The 24,240-nt window shown below is 39.7% G+C and overlaps 2 protein-coding genes across 6 annotated transcripts in view; one reads left to right on the top strand and one right to left on the bottom strand.

The window, feature by feature from the left end:
* Window positions 1-2,306: 2,306 nt before the first annotated feature.
* Window positions 2,307-5,907, bottom strand: NDUFB3 (NADH:ubiquinone oxidoreductase subunit B3). Of its 4 annotated transcripts, none has more exons than XM_066189674.1 (3): window positions 5,661-5,907; window positions 4,242-4,389; window positions 2,307-2,571 (listed from the first exon to the last, which is right to left on the bottom strand). In XM_066189674.1, exons 2-3 carry the CDS (start codon window positions 4,385-4,387, stop codon window positions 2,415-2,417), a joined length of 303 nt encoding a protein of 100 aa, XP_066045771.1. In that variant the 5' UTR covers window positions 4,388-4,389; window positions 5,661-5,907; the 3' UTR covers window positions 2,307-2,414. The 4 variants fall into 4 exon arrangements, with proteins under 4 accessions (XP_066045771.1, XP_066045769.1, XP_066045770.1 ...); XM_066189672.1 differs by having other exon boundaries at window positions 5,657-5,905; XM_066189673.1 differs by lacking the exon at window positions 5,661-5,907 and adding an exon at window positions 5,339-5,533.
* A 109-nt stretch (window positions 5,908-6,016) lies between these two features.
* The window catches only part of LOC136293201 (hyccin 2), a 68,391-nt gene continuing 50,167 nt past the window's right edge, over window positions 6,017-24,240 (top strand). For both annotated transcript variants that reach the window (XM_066189671.1, XM_066189670.1), the window contains exons 1-2: window positions 6,017-6,067; window positions 6,540-6,583. The gene's annotated coding sequence lies outside the window, so the exon portion shown is untranslated. The remainder of the gene's footprint in view (window positions 6,068-6,539; window positions 6,584-24,240) is intronic.

Raw genomic sequence — 24,240 nt, 5'->3', positions numbered from 1 at the left:
CACTAGAATTTGTGCCAAGTGGTAGCTCTATGTTCTGAAAAAATACTTGTATTCTTACTGAAATTGTGTGGTCAGGCTCTCGCTGTAATATCAATCACTCAAGGCTATCACAGTATCCCCGCTATTAATATCTAGCTGATTCAGAAGGAAACTAGCTACCTACTGTGAATCAGTATGCACAATTTCTCCTTGGATCTGTTCCATACAGATTTCCACCTGCATTTCAGAAAGTGGAGCATCGTCAGTTTTACTTTTCAAACCTTATGATACAAAAAGAGCTTCCTGACTGGTATTAAAATCATGTATGTTCCTGCCCTGCTGGTGCCACTGCTGTTTGTGACCTGGTTTTTGCACTGTAAAATATCTATGCTGGTAGAAAGGCTGTTTTAATATAAGAACAGACATTGCTATGGTTACAATGAAGACACATTTGGTACTATTATTTTAATACACAGGAAATACTCCTCCCCAGGCAGGATTGATATTATTATACCTCTGAAAGAAAATATTTTTGAGTATTGTATGTGTAACAATGATGAGACATATTCTACAAGCTTAGCAAAAGATGTTCATCATAAATTAGAGAGAATAATTTAGGACAGTGGCTGCCATCTGGCAATTAAACCACCAAATGATACCACCTTAATTCACAAATGCATAAATTTTACCAAAACTAGTGTAGCCTAACTGAATATGCTTGATATATTTGCTGTATCAGTGAAGTGGCAGGCTTATACCATTTAAAAAGACTGTTCCTACTGCATGTAATTATTAACATTAGTAACATAGTAACAATTATTAACATTGTAATGTTTAACTCTGTTACTTGTTTTCCTGAACAATCATCTGAAATTCTGTACTCCTTACAAAGTTGTCTTGGAACCGAATAGAAAACAAGCAGTGAGTACCAGCCTTTGAAAATGCGTATTGTGGGTAAGAACACCTAAGGGACAACAGGAATGTTTTGTGCAACAGACCTTACACCGTAGGTTCTTGGTTTGTTTTCCAGGGAATGATGCAACTGGATAGGAATGTTTGAGAAAAGGATTAGGCAAGAGTTTACTAAAATGAGTGTTTGCACTATGAACAGTGCCTTGAGCAATGTCATACAAAGATGACAAACTCCACTGAACAGTACATCTGCACTCACACAGGAACAGATGCTTATTGGCTCTAAAAATAAAGCTCTATTATAATCTCACTCAGAAGCCTGGTGTGTGAATATATATGTTAAAAAAAAAGGTATTTTAGCCATGTTTTGGTAGGACCTTCAACTTTTTTGTAAACTTGCAATTTGTGACAGGATTGTTTAAAAATTTCAACTTCTTCACCATGGAAGTACACTGTGTAATTGTTTAGTGGCATTTATCATTTCTCACTTGCCTAATTTTGCTTTTCATTTTAGTGACAGGTGTCCTGTTGTTTGGATTGAAAAACTATGTAATATATCCTCCTTACTTTGTTACTAATGGCATAACAAAATTTACAGTAGAATATTCTGACAATTATAATTCCTGGTACTGCAGAAGACATATACTGGCCACAAGTCCTTTTCTGCTACAGTCTTCGATCCAGGCATTCTTAAAGCACTCCAGAAACTGCTACGATAATTTAAGGAAAACCAGGACATTTAAAACAATTTGCTAAAAGAGACTAGATCTAAAAATAATTTAAACTATAAATACAGCAGAGCAAAGGAAAAAAATGTTCTCTTTTTTCACAATACAGTCAAATATGGTGGAAGACATTTTAGGATAAGGTACAGTTATTGCTGAGCTACACATTTTATTCTACTTTTGGCAGCAATGTAATTTTTGATGTCTGGGTATAACACAGCAGATTATTCTGGTGGATAGTGTCTGCCAGGCTAATTAACTGTTCAGTATGTTAAAGTGTAAGCTTTGGTAAGCTTTCATATACTTTGAGGCAGTCTGCAGTTGGTTTTAAAGCTTTAAGTTAATATTTGTTTTTATTTAGAGACATAAAAGCGAACAGTCACAAACACGTCTAAGAAGTGACAAATCATTAATTACCACTTACTGGGAAATAATAGTTGTTAAACCTGTGATAAATATGGTACAAATTTTCTCTTAAAAGCAACAAACCTCTCAGTTTCATTGAACAGAATCTTGGCAGGGCTTGGAAAGAGCTGGTCTGATAGTTTATCTTGCTCTTTAAAGGATAGTACAGCAAACCCAAGATCCATCTTGGGTTGGTTTTCTTCCCCAGATTGAAGCCAGTTGAATTGCTCTGACCATGTTGTTTGATCTTTCCACAAAAATATAATAAAATCAAGGAAACATGGGTTTGCCTGTGACAGCCTTTAATGTGCATATCATAAGTACAGAGTGAGCAGCAGGCGCATGTAGGCTTCAGCTTATGATTAGTAAGTATTAAGTTGTCATATTTGATCTTCAGTGGTGGCCTCCGTTCTTCTTTGGAGGAAACAGTGTATATTCAATGCCCAGAGCTATGACAAAAGCTGCAGCTCCCCACTTGAATCCCCTGGTGAAGATTTCTGTTACGGTGATAGGTCTTGCAAAGCCACCCTGGTATCTCCAGACTTCATTACTAGAAAGGAAAACGAAACCAAAGGGGAAAAGATCAGTGGAGCCACTGTGATACAAATTAACAAGAAGGTGAATTAACATCACTTTCATCATTCTTATATTTATCATCATATTTATTCTATATATATATATGAATAAAAAAGTGATGAAGGTGATACAAGTGCTGCCACCAAACAACACAATTATAGGAACAGAATCACCTTCCCCAAGTCATGTAATTGTACTCTTCTGTTTTTACTCTGTGACAAATCAGAGCCCACAGCACTTGCACTGGACTAACTACAAAGGCTAGCTACTGTACTAGACAGTATGCAGCACAGTCAAATCCAGACGTAGCTCATCTTAGTGTGGAGGCACCTTCTGTTCCACAATACAATGCTTAACTATAAAAAAATTTAAAAGTTCAGAAGGAATCGTCTCGTGCTTTGGGTTTGACCCTTTTTCTTATTTGACCCCTGATATGATTGGCTCAATCCCCTTCTTTTATCACAGAAACAAAAATTTTCTTTTATCTTGGAGAAACAACAAATATTAGTGTCTTTTCCACTGTGTTGTTTTGCAGCACTTCCTGAAATTGGAAGTGTAGGCACTAAAGGTCAGGGTAATTTACACTAAACCTCCAATAATAAATTATATATATAAAAAAAATTAATGGGAACAAGCCTATTACTTGCTGAAAACAATTTTGTTTGAACCAAAGGGAAAACAAGCTTATTCTGCTTGCACACCACAGAAATAGAAGAAAGATAAATGTGACACAGGCCTAGAAAGTTCATTAAGGGCTGATATTTCAAATAATTCCTCTCATCATTAAAAGTATGATTTACTTTATGCTTACATCTTTATTCCAAAGAACACTGTCAACCTCAAATCCTTCCACAGGTTGTAGCATGAAGCAACTTTAACAGATTACCTATTTGCTATTCCATTTTTCTTGAAGTGATTCAAAGTAAAGCCTTTCCTGTGAAGACTCCTGGAACAGTTTGCTCATGCAACCTTTCCCTTACAGAAGGACCAGACTACTCACCACAAGACAGTTGGTATTTTTATTCCCCAAGATGAGAGGGTGGTTGAACAAAGTACTGCATAATTCATGATGTGGGAGACATACATTAAGCCCCGTTTTAACAGCTGCCTAAATATCTAAAAAGGAGATATTCATTGCAGAGTGGTAGCAGGAGAAGTAAAAGCTGATTCTCCATGATGTCATTCACAGTTTAATGCAATTCCACCCTGTGTACATGTACATTTCTTCTCTTCAAATAAAGGCCTCCTGCTGCATATGAGGAATGCTATTCCTACTCAGAATGTCAGCACAAGTTCCGCCACCTTCACCAGGACCTGAGCACACAACCTCTTTGCAGAGAAGGACAGGATTATTCACATGTGCAGACCTAATACTGCTTGGGTACTCTGGTAAATGAGGGGTTGGTTTCCTGCTGGTCTGTGTCAGCATGGAACATCACAAAGTGCAAGGCTGTCTTGCAAAATAAAATGCGGGGACTGGTCAAGGTGATGCAACCTTCATGCAAAAAGTGGAAATAATGACTTTACTGAAATTCTGACTAATTTTCACTGTTTTTACCGAAGAAAGAACTATCTACAATGACAAGGTCTGGCTGATGCTACCAGATGACAGCTGAGGATGATTCCTGAAGCTCCTGCACTCACCGAGCCCAGGGATCCCTGAGGCCGCGCTTGGCCAGCCTCCTCTGCACCTCCTCCAGGGGCGTGCCCTCCACCTTCCACTGCCGGTAGTTGGGGAGCTCCACTTTGTCGTGGCCGTGCCCGTGCCCGTGCTCACTGCCGTGCCCCATACCTGCAGGAAAAGGTCACTTGGTTACTTGGCAAAGAGCATCAGCTTGTTTTTAAACACTCACAAAGAACAATCCCCTGCACAGGAAAAAACAGGGAGGCGACAAGAAGAAAGAGAACAAAGAGCTTTGTTCTGTAAAACGAAGAGCCAAGGGACTGTGTGCTGTGGTTCAGATGTTGGTCATCGCACAAAGTGCAGCAAAATGTGCAGTAAAGCAAACTTAAACATTACTGTAAGTCACTACAGTCATGGAGCAGCTATGTCAACCTTCTGTGCCAAAGAAAAGTGTAAGAAAACCAATGGTTTCCAGTGTCTGTAAATGCACTTCAGCAACACCAGCCCCCCCAACTTCCAGACTTTCCAGAACAATCACAAAGAGTTCAGAATAAAAATTTCTGACTTGGGTCAGAAAGCTGCGATTCTAAGCTCCAAAGAAAAACCTGAGAAAACTAAAGACTTGGCTCCTCAGCTCCTTTTCAGCCGCCTCCAGTTCAGTCAGATATAACTGTGGCATTCACCAGGGCCAGGATAGGTGCATGGAAAAGGAGATGTACCTTACCCGTTGCTTGATGAGGCTGAAATATGTATGCTCTATTTACATACACCCTAGAGAACTATAAAAATACTAAGTTTCTCTTTAGAAACAGATGTGAAGCTGAACGTTTTCAGCGAGATCACAAAGGACTGGAAGAAAATTATAGCTTCTAAGGCTCCATTTTTACAAAGCACCTGAATCTTCTTTGAGCCAAGGTTTCCCATTTTAACACATATCAGGTAGCAAAGAACAGATTCACTGTCCTTAACTTTCAGAAAATTGACTGGAATGCAGGACACAGCTTCAAAGCCTTTTATTCTTGAAGATGACTCCAGGCCGTGAAGGCAAGCAGAGAGGTTTCGCTGAATGAGACACTTGGAGAGCAGCATTAACGCTGTCATTACCCGAGAAGCTCACCCCAAATTAGACGCCAGGCTCCAACCCTGTGACAGAACCTCAAGGCCTCTCTCGTACCAATATTCACCTTTATGAGAGGGGAGGTAATGCCCTGTCACGCACACGCCGCCGCCAGCGGGCTGCGCTGCAGCACCAGCCGGGCGCTCTCTGCCAGCAGCACCAGCACGAACTGTGCCCAGAGGTCGGCCGGAGCGGGGCAGTGAGGGCACAGCGCGCCGTGACACCACCCCCACGCCCACCCCGCCTGCCCTGCCGGCGCACGGAGGCCCCGGTGGCAGCGGCAGGGCCCGGTGCCGGTGCCAGCCCCGCCCGCGGTACCTGCCCGCTTCGCGACCCTGCTCAGGACGCGGCCGCCACCCGGAACCGGAACCCGGGCCAGGACCGGCCGCTACAGGAAGCGCGGGCCAGCCACGCGGGTTCCGGGAAGCTTCCGTTCCGGCTCTTCCCGCTGGCCCGGTGCGGACACGGACGCCGTGGAGCCGCTGCCCGACCCCCTTCGCGGGCCGCTGCCGCCCGCGGCGCTCCCGCCACGGCTCAGCGGGGCAGGCCCCGCACCGGGAGCGGCGCCACTGGCTCGGGCTGAGCGGCCGGGAGGAAGGAGAAGCGGAGCGGAAAGCGGCCAATCAGCGCGCGGCTTCTTGCGGGGGGCGTGGCCCAATGGGCGGGCGCGTTGCTGAGGTGCGAGGCTGGCGGCGGCTGGCGGCGGCGGCGGAGGAGGAGGAGAGCGCGGTGAGGGGGCGGCGGGTCCGGCGGGGCTTGGGCCGGCGCCGGGAACGAGCATCTTCCACCCTCCGCGGGCTGCCCGTCGCCGTCTGTCGCTGCCGGCGGTGCGGGCAGGGACGGAAGCGCCGCAGGGTCTGTGCGTGCGGGGGCGCGAACCGTTCTCAGCGCCGGCGCTGCTGGCGCTCCCTCTCCTGTCCCCGCTGCTCCGCTCCCCGTCCTGTGTCCCGTTCCCGCTCCCTCTCCGCTCGGCCAGTCCTCCCCCCCGCGGTTATGTAAGCCCCGGCCCCCCGCCCTGCCCGCGGGGAGCGGTGGCGGGGCCCGGCAGTGCCCGCTCCCTGCCCGCCCTCGGGGCGCGCTTCGGCTGGGGAAGGAGCCGGGGCAGAAATCGGAGCTCCCAGCGGGCCCGGCTGGCGCCAGGAGCCGAGTTTGGGTTTCTGGTGGGTATATCTTAAAACAACATTGGTGTTTGTTTCCACAGGAGAAGTGGGGAGACGTCCCGAAATCCTGGAAGTGCACAGAAAGGTAGGTGAAAGTGAAGAATTTATTGAGAGCTGCCTCTTGAGTGAGGTCGTGACTCGGTTTCGCCGAGTGCTTCTATCGGGTGCTCGGCGTTTTGCATGTGTGGCTGTGTGACTGTGAAGTGTCAATTGCCTTCGTATCTGGTTAATTACAATTATTTTGATGTTCGTCTAACTTGAGCGCATAGTCTGCTTCATCTGGAAAGAGACTGGTAAAGGTTAACGACACAGTCGGTGACTTAAAAAGACTTAAATTATTCCCTAGTTGTATATTACAATATAATATTGTTTCTTTTTCGCTGAATACAAGCTGTTATGTTAACTTTTGATACTCTATTAACATGAGAAGAAACATTACAGCATGATGCCAGCAGAATTTTGGGAAAGACTGTAGTGCCTTTTTCTAATGTGTTTTGATGGAAATTTACTTCTGGGTTTCAGGGCTTTTTTTAATAGGGATATTGGAAGTGCATGAGAAGATTTCCAGGAGGAATGCCATTATCATGTTATTAACAGCGAAACTATTCTAAATAGAGTGCCATCTGCTTAATCCAGACTGTCTCAGTCTGGTTTCAGCATTGAATGTTTTTCTCTGTGAGATAAAGTCTGGAAGATTCAGAGCAGTCTTTTCTCAGGGTGAGAAGACACATTTGTTTTGCTGTAATGCATGGGGGGGTGGAATTGTAGGAGGGCTCTTTCTCGTGAAGAGCTTAAATCCCTGTCTTACAGAGAATGCAGTTCTGTCAGACACTTGCAGAGTATTTCTTGTTTCTGACAGTGGCTGAAAGTTTGTGTGTATGTGTCCAAAGTCCAGTGGTGCTGAGGAATGTGGATATTTTTCTCAGATTTTTTCTTCAGTGACCCATAGACATGTGACATACCAGATACCTTGGTTTTATTCTTTGAGAGGAAGATGAAAGTCCTAGTTTTATTTATGTTTGGTGCTTTTTTTTTTTTGTTATTTGTTGGGGGGGGGTTGTTTTTGATTATTTGGTTTTGTTTGTCTTCATGGTGCTTGGAGCCTAACTTGAGTTTTATGCACTGAACTGTGCTGGCATTGCTGAGTCTGTCACCAGGGACATGCAGGTCTGGTCACAGAGCATTGGCTTTGTGTGATCTGTTGTGCATGGGCAGAACTGTAGGAGAGGAAGGTTTAACAAGGTTTTCAGGAACTGTTTTCACCTTCCCCCTCACCCCCCACGTACATAAAAACTCATGGTAAGAAAAACTTTGTGCAGTCAGTTGACCTGCTCTGCCGTGTTTTGCTTCCTGGATTTCCATTTCTTTCAGTATGGACCATACTCTTAAAAATTAGACTGCAAACATGAGGGATGTGATATTTTGGGAATATAGTTAGCTCTTTGATGCTGTGTCCTTAAGTGAGTCTGCATAATTTCAAGGGGCCTACAAGTGTTGCTACAGTGTGTTTTGAGAAGGAAGCTTCACCATAATTACAGTGTCAGTCTGGAGAAATCAGTAATATGTATAAGGAAATAACATAAAAGAGATTTTTATATTGTGTAAAAAAAACCCCCAACAAACAACTGAATGTCCTCTAGGAAGGAAAGGTCATTGAAACTCCTTGTACAAATAATCAGTACTTTTCGTGATTTATTCAGAGGTTTTTTTTTTTTTTTTTAATTAATTCATGGTGGTGATAATTACTGCAAAGATGAAGGGTTCTAGGGTAAAGTTATGTTAGCATGTATACAACCAAGCTAGCTATGGTTTGCTGGGATTCCTGCTTGTGTTGTTGAGCTACAGGAAGGCTGCAGGGTTTCTTGGATAGCTTTCAAAAGTCCATGTTTCCAGCAATTTGTGTTGCTGTGCATTCTGGATTAACAGATTGTGAGCTGCATTATTGGATCCACTCTTCTCTGCCTGTGCATCCAGAATTCTCTCTAGCACTGGACAGTGTTTAGTGTTATGCTCCTCATAATTGTTTTCTGGAGTAGAGAGCTGTGTGACTGACAGTGACTTGAAGTGTTTACAGTTTTGAGATGACAAGAAAGGGTTGTGGGGTTGTTGTTTTGGTTATTTCCCCTTCAATATCAGAGTACATATTTGAACTAGTTAAATATTGCATCTTTTTTCCCCCTGAAATTGCATGTTACTTCTTGTGGTGTTGTAGTAGTAGTCAGTTATGTCATTGGAAGCCTCTTGTCATTTGAATAAAATGGTTAATGCTGCTTTAATTGCAATAAGGATGGAAAAGGTCTTTCTTTAGTTCACCTTGGTTTCTTTGAATGCTTTTTTTTTAAAAAAAAGCTGTGAATGGTGGGGAAGGAACTTTTCTTCTCAGGCATCACTAGAGAGGTAAATATTTTATGGACAGTATCGCAGTCACTGTTTCCCCTCAGTTTTAGAGAAGTGATGGGCTGGAGCGGTGGTCTTAGTTTCTTTCTGTTTATGGTGTTTGTTTGCTGGTGGGTTGTTTTTAATTTGGGGTGGTTTTTTTGGGCAACACAAAGACGATTTTTCACAGGAGCAGCCCCTCTGGTCTGATCTGTTCTTCTCTGTTGAAGCCTGAAGCTCTGAGACCTGAAATGTGACGGGATCGTTGTTCTGCCGCAGCTGAGCAGGTGCTCGTTTGCCAGCAGCTGCTTTACTCTTACACTCTGTTCTAGAATATAGGGTTACTCCTTAGGTCAGCTCTCCCAGGCTCAGTGGGGGTGGTGTGTTCTAGGCATTTTTGTTTCATGGGTACACTTATAAAAATTTTTGAGCCCGTGTATGGTTTTTGTAGCGATTGTGTTTTCTGTCAGTAAGAGCTGCACTTGATGTGTGCTGTCAATAAGTCATTGCTCTGCTCTGTTTGGAGCCTGTTACCTGAGAGCTTCATGTGATACTCCCTATTTTCTCTATGAGGAGAGGCAAACCTGTTTGGCTCTTTACCAAGCAGTTTAATATGAGTGGAGAATCTTTAAAGATTAGGGTCATGTGTTCACCCAAAGACTTGTCTGGGCTGGAAAAGAATTTTCGATTCTATTACTTTCCTTGATGCTTCTTTCCTTGTATTAAGATATGAACCAGTTATCAGGAAGTGCAGGTGGAGGCTTCCCCAGCTGAGTCTTCTTGCAGGACATCTGTGCCTGTAATAATCATTAAAGAAATCCCTTTCAGGGAAAACTGATCTGAGCAGAGACAGTCACAAGTAGTACAGTTTGACTGCTACTTCAGTCAGTTATTTTCATTTCCAAACAGAATAATTGTGAGAAGGAATTCTTGACTTATTTAATGCTGTTTTCAATATGGTTTTTTGTGTAAGAAAGTAGTTTGAGTTTATGCTTGTATAACTCACTGTAGATAAAATGGCAAGCTGGTTGGTTGAATTTTTCTCTCTGCACCTTTGCTTGGATAATTTCTGCTTCTAATAGTAAGACAGATAATTCAAGTGTTTGGTTTTGTTTTTTTTTTTAATTTAGTCATAGGACAGATTTGTGGAGTGACTCTATGGATCTCCTTTTTTTGTATAGAATTCTGACTTTATATTTTGAGCTCCAAATAAAAACTCAAGAGGTAGAGGGGCACTTCTGATGAAATAAAATAGAGGTTTTTTGGAAAACCCTACTGTAAAACAAAATTCTGTATTGCCAGCTGTGCTGCAAAGAAGAGAACACAAGAGCCAAGATCAGGGACTGGGTAAAATAGGATATGGTCTGCAAACTGTTTCAGTCCATGCTGCTGATTATCCCTAATAGTAAAAGCTTTTTATTGTATGATGAATGGCCACACAGCAATCTTTCTTTCTTCTGTTAATGTTACATTTTTTGTAATGAATTTGGGCACAGGGTTCAGCAGATATTTTTATTATTAATCAATTCAGATGATTAGTGAAAGACAATACCATTGGCAAGTCACTTGTTTGGTCTTCCTTGATTGTTTTCTGTTCTGCAGGCAGTCCAGCTTGCCCCTGCTGCTCACTGCCTGTCTCAGATCTGCCACCTTGACCTCTTGGTGTGATTCTGTAGAGAAATATAGATTTTATGGTCAAATTTATTAACTTTGCCTGAAAATAGAGATCCAGTGACATTTGGAAAGAGATCCTGCTAGGGCAGAGAAATAAAATGTTCGGTGTATAACTACTGCAAAGTGGTAAACTGTTTATTTATCTCTTAGTAGTGATTATCACTGCTATCATTTGACATTGAAAAACACCAAATTCCCTGGCTGTGTAACATTGTTCAGCACAGGACCTGATGGAGATGGTTAGTGCAGTTCAAATCTGTAAAAAAAACTCTTCCAGGAATTCTTTCTGCATATTCTGTGGGTTTTTTTTTTTCTGCAGGATGAAGTAGTTCATGACATCTCATTTTATATTGTGTTGTTACACAAGCATTTGGTTAACATTCTAAAAGTGCAAAGTGTGTGTTTTTGTGTTTAATTTCCCTGATCTAGCTAATCTTCCTATGTTTTTATTCTAATTACTGTGATTCTTCAGAAAACTGGTTAGATCTCCTTTAGTGGTGTCTGTGTTGTGTGTGGTTCGTGAGTTCTTTAAATAGTTCCACGTTGCTGTTCCTCTGAATTCTGCTTAACTGAGATGTGTGACATGGACACTTGTGCAGCCTGCATGACTGCAGTTTGCTGATTCACACAGGGCAGCATTGATTTGTCTGGAATATCTCTCTGCTTTCATTCCCTACATTTAGTGGTTTATACATTTTAAATTGTAATTTTATTCAGGGTCTTCCTCCCCTCTGCTGCCTTGCCTTGACCCATGTGTGAGCTGGGGGAATTATTTGACATCTATCTGGAAAGACAGTGAGAAAATTTAAAAGAATAATCTTATTTTTCATGGCCATTCAGCTGAGAAGATATTGGATTGAAAGATAATGAGCTGAAATATGTGCAAAAGTTGCTTGGGTTTTTTTCTTTCTTTCTTAGTTTATTTTCTTTTTATTCAAATAGTAAGGTTATTTTTGAGAGTTCTGGTGGCTGTTTCTTCTTTGCATTGCCTCTCCTTAATTTCTGCTTTGTCTTTTCTGTTTCCTTAATGTTTGAGGATATGTTGAGCTTAAGGAGAGGCTGGAGAGCAGCCTCTCTGCATGCTTGCCTCTGTTCTGATTTGGAATAGGGCCACAAGGTAGAAAAGTTGATTTAGAAAAGGTTCTGAAGAAGTCCATAGTAGTTACCCAAATAACTTTCCTTAATGTCCTAAGCACAAGATCTTGGAGACACATGGGCATAAGCATAGCAGATTTTGTTGTAGAAATAGCTCAAATTAGCTTGTATCTGTAAGTTTGAATATTGGATTTCCTGCATGTGAAAAATCAGCTGGAATTTAATTATTTTTTTTAAACATGAGGTGTGTGATGGTGTGGTGTCTTAAGTCCGGTGTGTGCCCCATTTATAAGCTACAGTGGTGTTTCCACCATCCCATTTAGCATTGTGGTGGCTGGGCATGAGGGTCAATAACCTTATAGACAACACATGTTTCAAAAAGTAGGAGGCTTTTATGTAAACTTAATTATAAAGGGGGTGGAGTGAGCAATTTATCAAGCACCCTGGTACATGCCATCAGAGTAGGGCAAAGAACAAAAATCTAAATGCTCAACTTGGAGTTTTGATATCTGTTTATTACTCTGGGTTAGAGGTATACTTCTTTTGAAAGGATTCTTGATTCTTCAGTGTATCATCGTGCCTTAGGGTTGGAAGCACACACCCAGTGAAAAATGGTGATTGAAAAAGGCTCCCTATGTAGAATGGGTGTTGTACTGGTCTTAATATCTGCAGCAGTGGGATAGACAGATGATTGGTTAAAGTCCATTTACTGTAGGGAACTTACACAAGAAGTGATTGAGGAGCTTAAATGATATTAGTGTGCCCTTTTACATAGAAATGTAAGACATGCTGACAAAGGATTTATCCCAGCACAAGCTCCTATTTCTTTGTGTAACAGCAAAGAACTTTCCGTTGCCCTTTTTTTTTTTTTAAGATGTTTTATTGTGCCGAAACAGCACAGAGACATAAGCTAAATATGGACACACAGGGGAGAGCAAAGGGGGGTTAAATGTGAGATGGAAAAATTACTGAATCCTAATGCCTGTGGGTTTGGGGTTTTTTAAGGTGCTTGTTTCTTGTTCTTAGCATGGAACAGGCCTTAGGCTGCTGAGCTTCCAAAGCTGCTTCTAGATTTTTAATTATGCATTTGTTCTGTTTGGTAGTTGTGTAATTTACAAAGCACTACACCCTATGGTCTCCAGTGTTGCATCTGTGCAATAATTTCAAATAGTAGCATTCTTAAGCTTCTGGAAGTTACTAAACCATATTTGTGGCAATTTCTTGGGAAGAGAGATGCTAATTTTGTTAGACTTCATGTGAGCCATTCTGATAGCTTTCTTCATGTTAATGGACTGCAGCAAATTGCAGTGCAAATCATGCCACGTCAGAGTGGCAGTGAAAATCTCTGAAACAGTTGTTTGTTGACTGTGGACATACAACTGGATACAGGAGTCTTGGACTGGAGGGTAAGGTGAATGCAAATAGAAAAGAAATACCTAAAATACTAAATGGATTTAAGCTAAGCATTTATAAACTGTATATCTGCACTGTTTATTTTCACAGACATCCTGTGACAGCAACCTTTCCTTAAAATCACTGGTGTCACATGCATTGCATGATTCTCCATTGAACAGGAAGGCTAGGAGCAGGCTACTGCCTTTTCTGTTTGCTTAGATCTGTGTGTCTGCCAAGACTTGCTTCATGTGTTCTGAGTCTTCAACTTTGCCTTCACCCCTGTTAGTGTAAACACCACATGAGTTTGAGAAGCCTCTGTGTATCTGTTGAGTAAGAAAACTTCCTAGCTTACTTTTTGTTTGGGGGAGAAGGAGAGAACAAGACTTTCTTTCTCCTCACTACAATTTGTGTTGAGACAGCAAATAGAAATTTTACAACAGTTAAGGCTTGGCTGCTTGTGTGTCTCCAAAGGAGCAATTGTAGAAATGACTGAGATGCCCTTGTGCTTGTGCAGGTGTTGAGTGGACTTGGACTATAGATGGTCGTGTCAGAACAATTTCTGCCTTCAGCTTATGCACCTTTTCTGCATCAGTGGTGAAAACAGGCATGCAACCATCCCTTGTAGGGGCAGAAATGAAACTTTTGGTTGTTACAATTTGAGAGTTTGTTGCATTTGTCTCCTCAGCCATAATAAAATGTTGCTGAGGTATCTGGGTGTTTAAATCATTCAAATGGCAGCCGAGTTCCACACATACCTTGTGACCCAGGAATCATGGCATTAAACTCTGAGAGAGAGTCCATGCTTTGCTTTTTCCTCTCTATAGGTTAAGTCCCTTCAGTTAGCTGCAGGTTTAATATGGTTTTTCACAGTGAATGGTGCAGTTTACATGGCATAACTAAAACTACTAATTTTACTTCTTAATTTAAATTCACATGTTAGCCCTATATATCTAGTTTTTAGCTTGCCAAATTAGCCCAAAATTAAACTCTGACATTTTTAGGGAAATGGTTGAAGATGCTCTAGTAAATTCCATAATAATGCTTATATGTTAACTTTGTAATTTTTTCCCCTAGCTACTTCTGTGTTTAAATTGAGTAAAACTTAGGATGCTAAGGCAGAAGAATAAATGTGCAACAGTGAGAGTTCATGTTTGTTGTGCGCAAAATCCTAATCAGGTTAAGATTGTGGATGAATTCCAGATCAAATTAGGGGTCAGTGGCCAATACTAATTGGCATTGATGCTGCTGAAATTGTGTAATTGAGTGTTGGGCTGATTGTCACAGTGTGTTTTGTGCCACCCCTCCACTCCCCCCCTTTATTTGGCAACTTAAAATTTACTAAATGTTCAAAGGTTAGTTTTGTTATTTCCTCTGTGCCCTTTTTCTTAGACTTGCAAGTTCTGGTCTGTGATAAAGACAAAAAATTAGGTAGGTTCAACACGTGAAAAGTAGAAGGAAGTTCAAGAAAATTAAAGCACCTGTAGATATTAATTTTTTCTTATAAATGCAGAAAACTTAAATATTTGTTGGTCAGTGGGGAAGTAGAACTGCTGTGTCTTATTTTTGGTCAACTACTAGGAAAGAGCTGCTTCAGCACAGCATCTTGTCATTTTAGTGGAACATTTTGCAGGAACCTTATCACACTTGGCCAGTGGAGATGTGTGTGGGTGTGATGGTCCATTGCCCTTCTCTGCTGATGATACTCCCATGATTGCAAACGACTGCATTTGATGGCTTCTTTTGATAATGAATTTTTTGGTCTTGTGAGAGAGAGGACGAAACAAATCTTAAATGGACATTATCATGCTAATTAGGAAACCTTAATCACTATGTTGTCCGGTGTCAGCTCTATCAAGTTTTGATGTATTTCAAATTAATATTCCAATGGGTAGCTTTGGAAAGACAAAATATCTCCTACAGGGAAAGGATGCAGGCTTCCCTTGGCTTTGTGCAGAATTCTAGTAGTAGTTATTTTTATTGCTATTTCTGTGAACTGCTGGGGCATTCTGCTTTAGTAATGTGTGCTGACTCTGAATAGTTTGCAATGATTATCTCTTTGTCTTTCTGAATGCAGATTTCAGAGCTTTCTGAAATGTGTAAGGTTGCTATAAGTAAATTTTTCATGTTTATACATATGCGTCGCATTTTTGGAAAATGGAAAAGGTTTTTATTAGCATTTCCTTTTTTATTCCAGGGGAGTGTTTGAAGTTGCCATCTTCTTGGTTTTAATACTTTAAATGAAACAGATAGAACTGATTATGGAATAAAATTGTTAAAATCTGTTATGAAAATCTTTTCAAAGTGCCAGTTGGGTAGCTGGCAGATAAGGCAAGAAGCACGAGGATTTTCCCCCCAAGTATGAAACCCTTGGTGCTCACTGATGAGAAATAATTATGGTGTAATCATCTTAACTTGCAAATCTGAACATAATTGCGAGTACGGGGGTGTTAGGTCTGGGTTTGTTTTTTGTTCAGAGGAGTTTTTTCATGTGCTGAAGGAGTCACATGTGGACTGTGTGCATTGGTTTTGGCTTGTTCTTGGGGGTTTTTTGTCCTCGTGGTGTGGGTTTTTTCTTGGGTTTTTTTTTTTTTTGCTTTATACCTGATCAGCCCTCCTTTTTGAGAAGTTACTCCACGTTCTTTCTGCAGGTCCACTGTGCTTTCCAGTGACCTCAGTATTTCTAAACCTTCTGTCTAAGTTGCCCTTGAAAGATTGCATGTTTTGTGGAGCATGCTGTATGAAAGATGAGTGTATTAGTTACACCAAAAATGTATAATCTAGCAATTTCAGGTGCCTGCTGCTTGAACTTTGGTAAATGCTGCTGATCCCTATCAGCGCAATTGCATAGGGAAACAGAACAGACTTTAATTAAACTCAGGCTCTGATTAAAATTTTTTGATGTGTTTGAAGAGGATGAACTGAATTTTCTCTATGCCAGTATAACTAATAAAAAAGTAAAAGGCCATAGATGTTACCCAGGTGGGCAGTACCTGTAAAAGATTAGAGGAACTATTTATGTTTAGTATAGTTATATTTCCATTTGAAGTAGATTTAATATATGGAATTTCCCAAAGAAGATTAATGTTGCAAAATGCAATAGTATAACTCCTAATAAGTTGGTACATAAGGCCATCTCTGGTCTTTTTCCAAGGGTAAATTTATTCCAGAAACTTGAGGAAAGGAAAAGCACTGTTTTACCAACTGCTTTTGAAGTTCTGTTTTTTTGGTTTGGTTTTTTTTTTTGTGTGTGTGTGTGTATTTTTTGTTTTTGTTTTTTTTTTTTTTAATAGCAGGAAAACTATTCAGTATCACTAGCAAAAACGCAGAGTATTTCTGTGTATGGATGAGGTTATGTAAAAATGGCTGAAGATTAGAACATTGAGTCCTCAGTGAGTTTTTTTTGAGTGCTAGAAAATATGTTTGAAAATGTAGAACTTTGTAAAATTAACCATCTCTACATAAATACCATTCTCATGTCCACACAAAAAAGCTTGAGGAAGCATACCTATGAAGCTTGCTGCGTGGATTTTCAATGCTGCCTGTCTAATTTGTAATTTTTCATCATCTTGAAAGACTCACATTTTCTGAATAGACATTGGGATAGTATTTGACAAAAACTTAATTTTGTTCAGGCTGTAAATAGAAAATATGTATGAAAATAGTGTGCATTTAAGATCTTGCCCTTTTTTCTGGGGTGTTGAGGTGAGGAGGAAAAAAGGCTGTGTATTCCAGCTGGAGCCATCAAGCACCTGTGGAAGGCTGTTTTCTTTTTGTCTGTTTTGTTTTGTTGTTTGTGGTGGTTTTGCACTACTTTATTTTTTATACTGGTCTATAGCTTAGATAAGTGAAAAATATTGTGAAAAATCTTGCCTAACATGGTGCATGAAGGATTGCGTTGATTTAATTTGTTTCTGCTGTGTTTATGTTGTGTTCCTGAAGATATTATATGTGAAGTTTTGCCCAAGAAAAAAAATAGTTTAAATTTCAGATTAAAAATCCCTCAACAAACCATCCAAACACCCTCCCCAAGTAACACCCTGGCATAGGTTAGTAACTTAGTGTCCTCACTGTTTAGAAAATACATGAAAAATGAATCATTTCACACTAAAATATTCATTAGTCCTTTCTTGTGACTGGTCGGTTTGTATTCTGTTGTAATGTTGGTTTAACAGTAGGAGAATAATGACTGTAAACAATATGCATTGTGTTTAACTATTCAGCAGTGAAGATTAATTATTAAACTCATACCAAGACAATGGGGCTACCTGGTGTAGTTGTTGCACTAATTTACATTTACTACTGTTTTAATTCTCACACAGTTATTTCACTGAGAAGCAGCATATACTTCCAAGTAATAGGCCACAGAGTGCCAGGTATAGTAAGCTGAATTTCAGAACTTCAGGAGAGCTTCTAATAAGGTGCTGAAAAAGAGTTACCCTCTCTTTGGAGACACTTGTTTCTTTGCCTGATTTCTGTGGAGGTGAGTCCAACAAAGGCCATGTCATTTCCTGCTGTGGAGGAATCTTAGTGAAGTTAGTAGTAGGGCTGGTCATAAGCATCAGTTTCTGTAGCACAATCCCCTTAATCAGTTGGGTCCAATATCTCGATCGCTGATGTTCACACAGCTCCTGATGGATTGTGTTATATAGAATTAACCTGGTCAGGAACGTGTTTTATTTCTTATGTGTGGAAATTCTGACTTGCACAGTCTGTCTAATCTCAATATAAAATTAACAGTGGTTTTCTCTATGTTTTGTGAGATTGTTCTTTGCAGTTCTTAAAACCCCTCTCTAGCTTTCAGAAAACTAGTGTGAGACTGAAAATGACTGACACTGAAATGATGCTGTGATGGATGACATGGAAGAAGACAAGTTGTTTCCTCTGCAGTGACAGTTGGAAGTAATAAAGGCAGCTACAGTTTTAGCTGTGAATGTTGAAGCAGATCTTAGGTTTCAGAATTCTTGATGCTACTCTGCTTTGCCCCTGAATTGTGAACAGCCTCTATATGTGACTTAAGTCCTTCTTGTTAGTGTGTGGGGTTCAACTTGCTTGTGTATTCCATTAGGTCAAGCAGAAGAGATCTGGGCTGTTCTGAAATTGTGTCATCTTGATGAGGAGTGCTGTGATCAGTGATGTTTCATTTAACTACGTTTGTTGTTCGCTTTTTAAGGTCTGGGAACGTGTAATGGAAAAGTAAGACCAGCATATCAATCAGAATTAATTTTATCCTTGAAAGCCGTGCATCTTAAATGTGAATGAAGCATGTGAGTCACGCATTGAATTTATGGCATCGTGCAATAAAACAATGTCCTAATTCTTATGGATCTTTATTTTAACTCTGCCATTTTAAAAGTTTATTTTGGAACTTTGTATTCTTATTGCATCATTTTTTAAAAGTCAGCAAAATGACATAATTTTAGCTATAATTGAGGTAAATTCAGATAAATTTGGAGATTCCACTCATTTAAGAATTTGTGAATGTGTAAGTAAGTGTATGGATGGGGGGAAATTTGTCACTTCAGCTTAATCTATTTACACTCCTCTTCCCGGAGGTGGAGGCTTTACCATCTGGAAGTTGGAAAGATTAGAATAAGGGATTTCATTACTTTCAGCAGAGGATCCCTCTGGGTTAGATCTCTTTGAGAATAGGGTTGAAGAAAGGAGGTTAGGTAAATTAATTAATGAATATGTAACCTAAATTCCATTTTGTGTGAATTACAGTTGGTAGGGAATGCTGCAGTGAGAAATATATACTGGTATTGGAATTTAGGTATTGGTCTGGGATTGACTTCAACTTTTTAATGGATATTTTTATAATATAACAGGCATTTATTTCTCTCAAGTGACGATTTTACAGCTCAAAAGTGGGAAGATGCCTAGGATCTTCAGCTGGTATTTCTAGAATGTTTTTGTATGAATTTCTTTCCTTTACAGACCAGATAGTGATCTTAGCATAATGTTTGGAGTCTTATTCCAAAATGCATATTGGGAGGGGTTTGATGGTTTGTCTTTTTGTTGATTTGTTTTGATTTGGTTTTGAATTTTGTTTTGGTTTTGTTCCCACAGAAATTCTGTTTCAAGATTTCTCTTAGCCTCTGTCTGTTCTTTTTCAGTACTTAGCACCGAGCGCCTTAAAAAGACCACCTTAACTGTGATATTGCAAGTGTTAGTTTGCTGAGGCTTTTTTTTTTTAAGGCTTTTTCTTTTACTATGCATTTTGTATCTTTACTTATCTTGAAGTAATTTACTTCATGAACCAAAACCATGAAGGAGAAGGTGTTTTGGGAGAGGTAGGGTTACACGGAAAGTCATTTGCATGGAAATGTTTTTGTAAGTGAAGAAGTTAATGCAGACAAACTAGCATAGGAAGAGTTATTGCACATGAACTGATGCAAAGGGAGGACAAACCTGTATTGTCTGGCGTGGGATGGGTTATCACCAAGATCCTGACAAGAGAATGTTTTAGGTTTAGTGTAGGATGGCTGCGTGAAGTTGTTTCTAAGGAAACTGGTGCTGAGAGAATAAGGTAACATTTCTGTGACTAACTTACGTGTGTATATATATTTTTAAGTGCGTCAGGTCCTTGTAATAGAATAATTAATGTGTGTTTTGTGGTATTTAAGGCTGCAGGATAATGTCTTTATTATTATTGTTTCCAAAATCCTGTAAGTAATGTAGAGGAGTATTTTCTTCAAATACAGAAGATGAGTTTCTTGCTCCACATTCTTGATCATCTCAACTCTTTTCTGCTTGATTTGTTGCATGACCTCCTAGGAGAGGGATTTAGCTATGAGTGTAGAATTGTGTTTAATTCAAGTTCTGCTTATTTGCCTCTGGGAGGCAAATAGCATTTAAATTTTTCTCTGTAGGGTCACCTGACTTCTGTAGCTCTCTACAACTACTCTGTGCAATGCTATGAAAACATCAGCCTTAAAGTAGTTTTTTAAACTGTTATATAGTTTCTATTTTCAGTGTTGTGTTTTCATTCCCACTGCCCTAATTGTTTGTCTTCAGTGATTTTGTATCTGTAAAGCACAGATACAAAAATACAGTTTCAATGTTGGAATGGTAGAAAGATGGAGGGTGGCAGCTGAGCTCTGTGGTTCTTGAAAAGGCTCAGAAGATAATTTAGAGCTTAAAATGACTTAGAAAAGGCTTTTGGAACAGATGGGCTGTACCTTTTCTTTACCCCTTTTTTTGGCAGCTGCTGAAATTGATGTGACCTTTTTGATAAGAAGTGGATCTTACTGTGCAAGTATGGCACCATGAAAGTTTACAAGACTATTATCAATCATCTTTGACTTCTCTGTGGTAAGGCTTTCTCCCATTGTTTTCACATAACTTTCTTTGTTGCTGGTATCCAAAAAGAAAGCTTTTTAGCCTGGTTATTACTAGTGAGTCAGAGTGGGCAGGGAAGAAATGTCTTATCCAAGTTGTTTTGCATGACTAAGGCTTGTCTAATAAGGCTGGCAACCTAAATCCCACATACAGAATACATCAGCATTTATATTTTAAAGTTGGAATGCATGCCTGTCTGCTGAAGCTTGCAATTAAATTACCTAAAAACTAGAGTTGGAAGAGTGCTCTTTCTGTTAAGGAGAAGGCTTGAGCTGATAATTTAAATTAATAACTCTCCAGAGGAGGTTTTGTTTCTTCCTGTCTTTGTCAGTTTCTACCTTGTTTCTCTGTACTATGGAGCTGTATTCCCAAGAGAATTCTGGCAGAATGTTTGAACCTGTTTCTAATGGCAAATTGTAGCTGTAGCTCTCATTTTTTGTGGACAGTAGTTTTTTATTATTTTATGTTCTTACCAAAATGACGGTTTATGAAAGTGCCTACTGAATAGGATTCTGTTAGAAAAATATGTTTATAGATACAGGGAAATCACAATGGTATTTGTACCATGTTTATCAGAAGAGGTGTATATTACAATACATGTACATTTAAATAAGTACAAGAAGTCATCCACCAAAGTTAAACGTTTCCAAGGCTGGTTTTATTTTTTTCTTGGGATTAGATTAGCATAAGAGTCAGAACCTTTTCTAGGTTGGAAACAGACCATACTGTGGCTGTTTTATATCTTCTGGTATATAGCTAGAGTAGCTGGATGAAGCTGTTTACAGCTATATACTGAGTGGTTAAGCAAGGAGTTGCTTTTAAGAGAAGTTTTTTTTTGTAAAGCATACCAATGAAGTCCTAGTTTACACAATTAAGTTTTCTTTACTCTTCTTGTTCTGTTACAAAACAGAAGTAACTGTATAGAACAAGTGTTACAATCTTTATCTATAATAGCTTCTTATTTTCCTGATACTTAAAGGCAACTTACAGTGTGAGAAACAGTACACTGTTAACAGTCTAAGATTTCTATCTTGGTGCATTCAGACATTTTATTTTTTATTACTGTGTTACAAGAAAAGGTCCATTCTACCTTCTCAACCATTTAATTCTAAGTACTTCTAAGACAAGGAGTTCCTCATTTCTCTGTTCTTAAAAAATTATTCCCATATCCAGGTTAGAAGTTATTTTTCACAATCCTTGTCTTCAACTGCTTTTTAAACATTTTTCTACGTTACACATAGTCCTTTTTAGGTTATTTGCATCAAATGTAGGCCAGCGTTTCAAATAAGAGCATATTACCAGTTTCGTATGCTCTACGTTTATGTTTTCTTAAAGATTTACTTTAAATGACTTTGTGTGATCAAGCATCTTGATGTATTTTCTGGCTGCTGATGCATTCCTGAACAGATGTTTTCATTGCATCATCAAAAGTATTAGCTAGTCTTTTTCCATTTAGCCTCTTACACCTCTGCATTCAGGAATAGCTGATCACGAGAAGTTCACATTGTGCTTTTGTTATCTGCATTTATCAGCATGTTGCTTGGTTTTCTTCCTCCAGAGTTTCCCAGTCTTGTTAGTGTGGGTGTGTGGTGGGGAAGCTTCTTTCCTGTGCGCTTCTGGCCACCTCATCTTCTGTTGCCTTCTGTCTCTTCTGCTTTCCAGGGTGTTAATCACGTTTAACACAGGTGCTCTTCTTATAGAGCTATGAACTGTCTGGATCAAAGAAACTGAATGTATGTTTAGTTCAGAGTAAGGATGAAATTCTTGATGCTTTCCATGCTACTTTTTTTACAGAGACAGCATAGAAAAATCTTTCTTCAAATATGCTTCATTCCGTGCTCAGTATGAGAGGAGTGTTTACGTAGCTTGGAAGAACAAGGTATAATTGATAATGGAGTTTTCTGTTCTTTTAGACCTGTCAGTGCTGACACAGTTCAGGTTTTAATTGCAAATTATTCTTCTCATGGCCTTTAAGGTAAAAAATGCATCATATTTTCATTCCTTGTGCAACTAGGACTAAAATTGTGTTATGTGCGTCGTGCCATCTAGTATATAATGGCCAAGAACTGGACTCAGTTTGAAGTGCGTGTCCTGTAATGTAATCTCTCCCATTTATGTTTAAACCAGTGTAAACTACTGGCCTCTTTAAAACAAGCATACTAACAAAAACCCTGAATAAAATAGAACGCACCAACAAAAACCCCTCTGCATACTTGAATGATCATATCTTCTTAAATATCATCAATTATGAATATCTAATTGGTTGCATTTTATTTTTCTTTCTAATCCCCACTGTTATAGTTGGTAGTGTAGCAAGTGGTACTGGCTGAGATGATTTGGATAATCATTTTGCTGTTGCAGACTGATCTTGGTTAGTGGTATAAATGCAGACTGGTAAATAGTAATGTACTCAGTATGTCTTTCTTCTAAATGTAGGTGAAAAACAAGCTCTGGTGAGCATAGTTGATTAAACCCATTTTTATTTCTTTTACTGTAGTCCGAACTTCTTGGGGAGTTACCTGAGTTTCAGGTTTCATTATTCTGCTAGTATATTGTTGGAATAAACTTTTTTTCAGACTTTTGTATTTTCAAAGGCAGAAATATTGGGAGTGGTGAATTCATCATCCCTGGAGGGATTTAAAAACCCATGTAGATGTGGCACTGAAGGACATGGTATATTGGTGGAGTTGGCAGTGCTGTGTTATTGGTTGGACTCGATGGTCTTAAAGGTCTTTTCCAATCAAGATGATTCTAGGATTCCGTGATTTGTGTGCATAGCATGATCTTGGAGAGTGCTCTGACTTGGTAAAATCCTGTTTACATCTTAACTGTAATTGCAGATGCACAGTGCAAGGCTCTGACTTCCTTCAGAACAGTATTACAGCTTTAGTATTAAGCATAAAGATTCCAAGTCTAATTTAACAACATTATGTGTCATATTCTGCTCATATATGCCAAATGAGTAAGTTTAGGAGAAAACATTTAAACTATAATTTCAGGTGCTTTTATGGGGAAGCGTTTTGGTAATTGATTTTTTTTCATTTGGTTTTAACATTGAGTGAATGCATTCCTAACTGCAACTTTTCCTGTTCCATGCTTTAGTATGAATTCAAACTTGCTCACTTGTTCAGTATTTAAGGAGTCTTCATCAGACCATATGTAAAAATATTTTGGTTTATTGTTACTGTTACTAATAACTAAATTTTTGATTAATAATGATGTTTCCTATATATTATAAGAACCTTTGAATCATAATACGAAAATATAGTATTTTTTCAATAAACATGAGAAATCTCTTATATTCCCTGTATTTTGTTTGCTTTGGGAGAGATGTGAACACTCTGGAAATGAAATTCAATACTCTTGGTTCAGGCTACTTCAACCTTGAATAAATACGCACAGGGCTTAATGTATTGAACCAGTTTACCTTAGGGACACACCCACACAGTGTTTGATACATTCATATTTTTTCCCCCAGTGGTACAGCAAACCAGGGGGTGAGTGTCAGCGTTAGGTGTGCTTTCCAGATGGCCGTTTGAAAATCCCAGAGAGCCATCTGTGTGAGGCTGAGCCAGTCCCGCTGAGCTGTGCTCCTGTGCCTCTGGAGCAGCATCCGAGTGCACCCGGTGCAGCCCAGCCCGTGCGGGGCAGGATGGGGCACTGAGCTGGGGGGCTCACCCTGCCTCTCCTCAGGCTTCCTGTGCAGGGTCAGTGCAGCTTGTGTGCTGGGAGTCCATCAGCTGCCTGTCTTGCCTCTTTGTGCAAGTCCTTAGAAATGTCTTTAGTACCCAGGCAGATAATTTAAATGGGAGAGACGGTTTGTCCTAAAACTGAACCAGCAGTGACCGTAGCCAGAGCAGATGT

Source organism: Chamaea fasciata, unplaced genomic scaffold (genome assembly GCF_029207755.1).
Source record: "Chamaea fasciata isolate MVZ Bird 193981 ecotype frontalis unplaced genomic scaffold, bChaFas1.0.hap1 SCAF_8, whole genome shotgun sequence".
Classification (NCBI taxonomy): domain Eukaryota; kingdom Metazoa; phylum Chordata; class Aves; order Passeriformes; family Sylviidae; genus Chamaea; species Chamaea fasciata.
The sequence above is the reverse complement of the archived record's forward strand: the minus strand, read 5'-3'. Positions and strand labels throughout refer to the sequence as shown.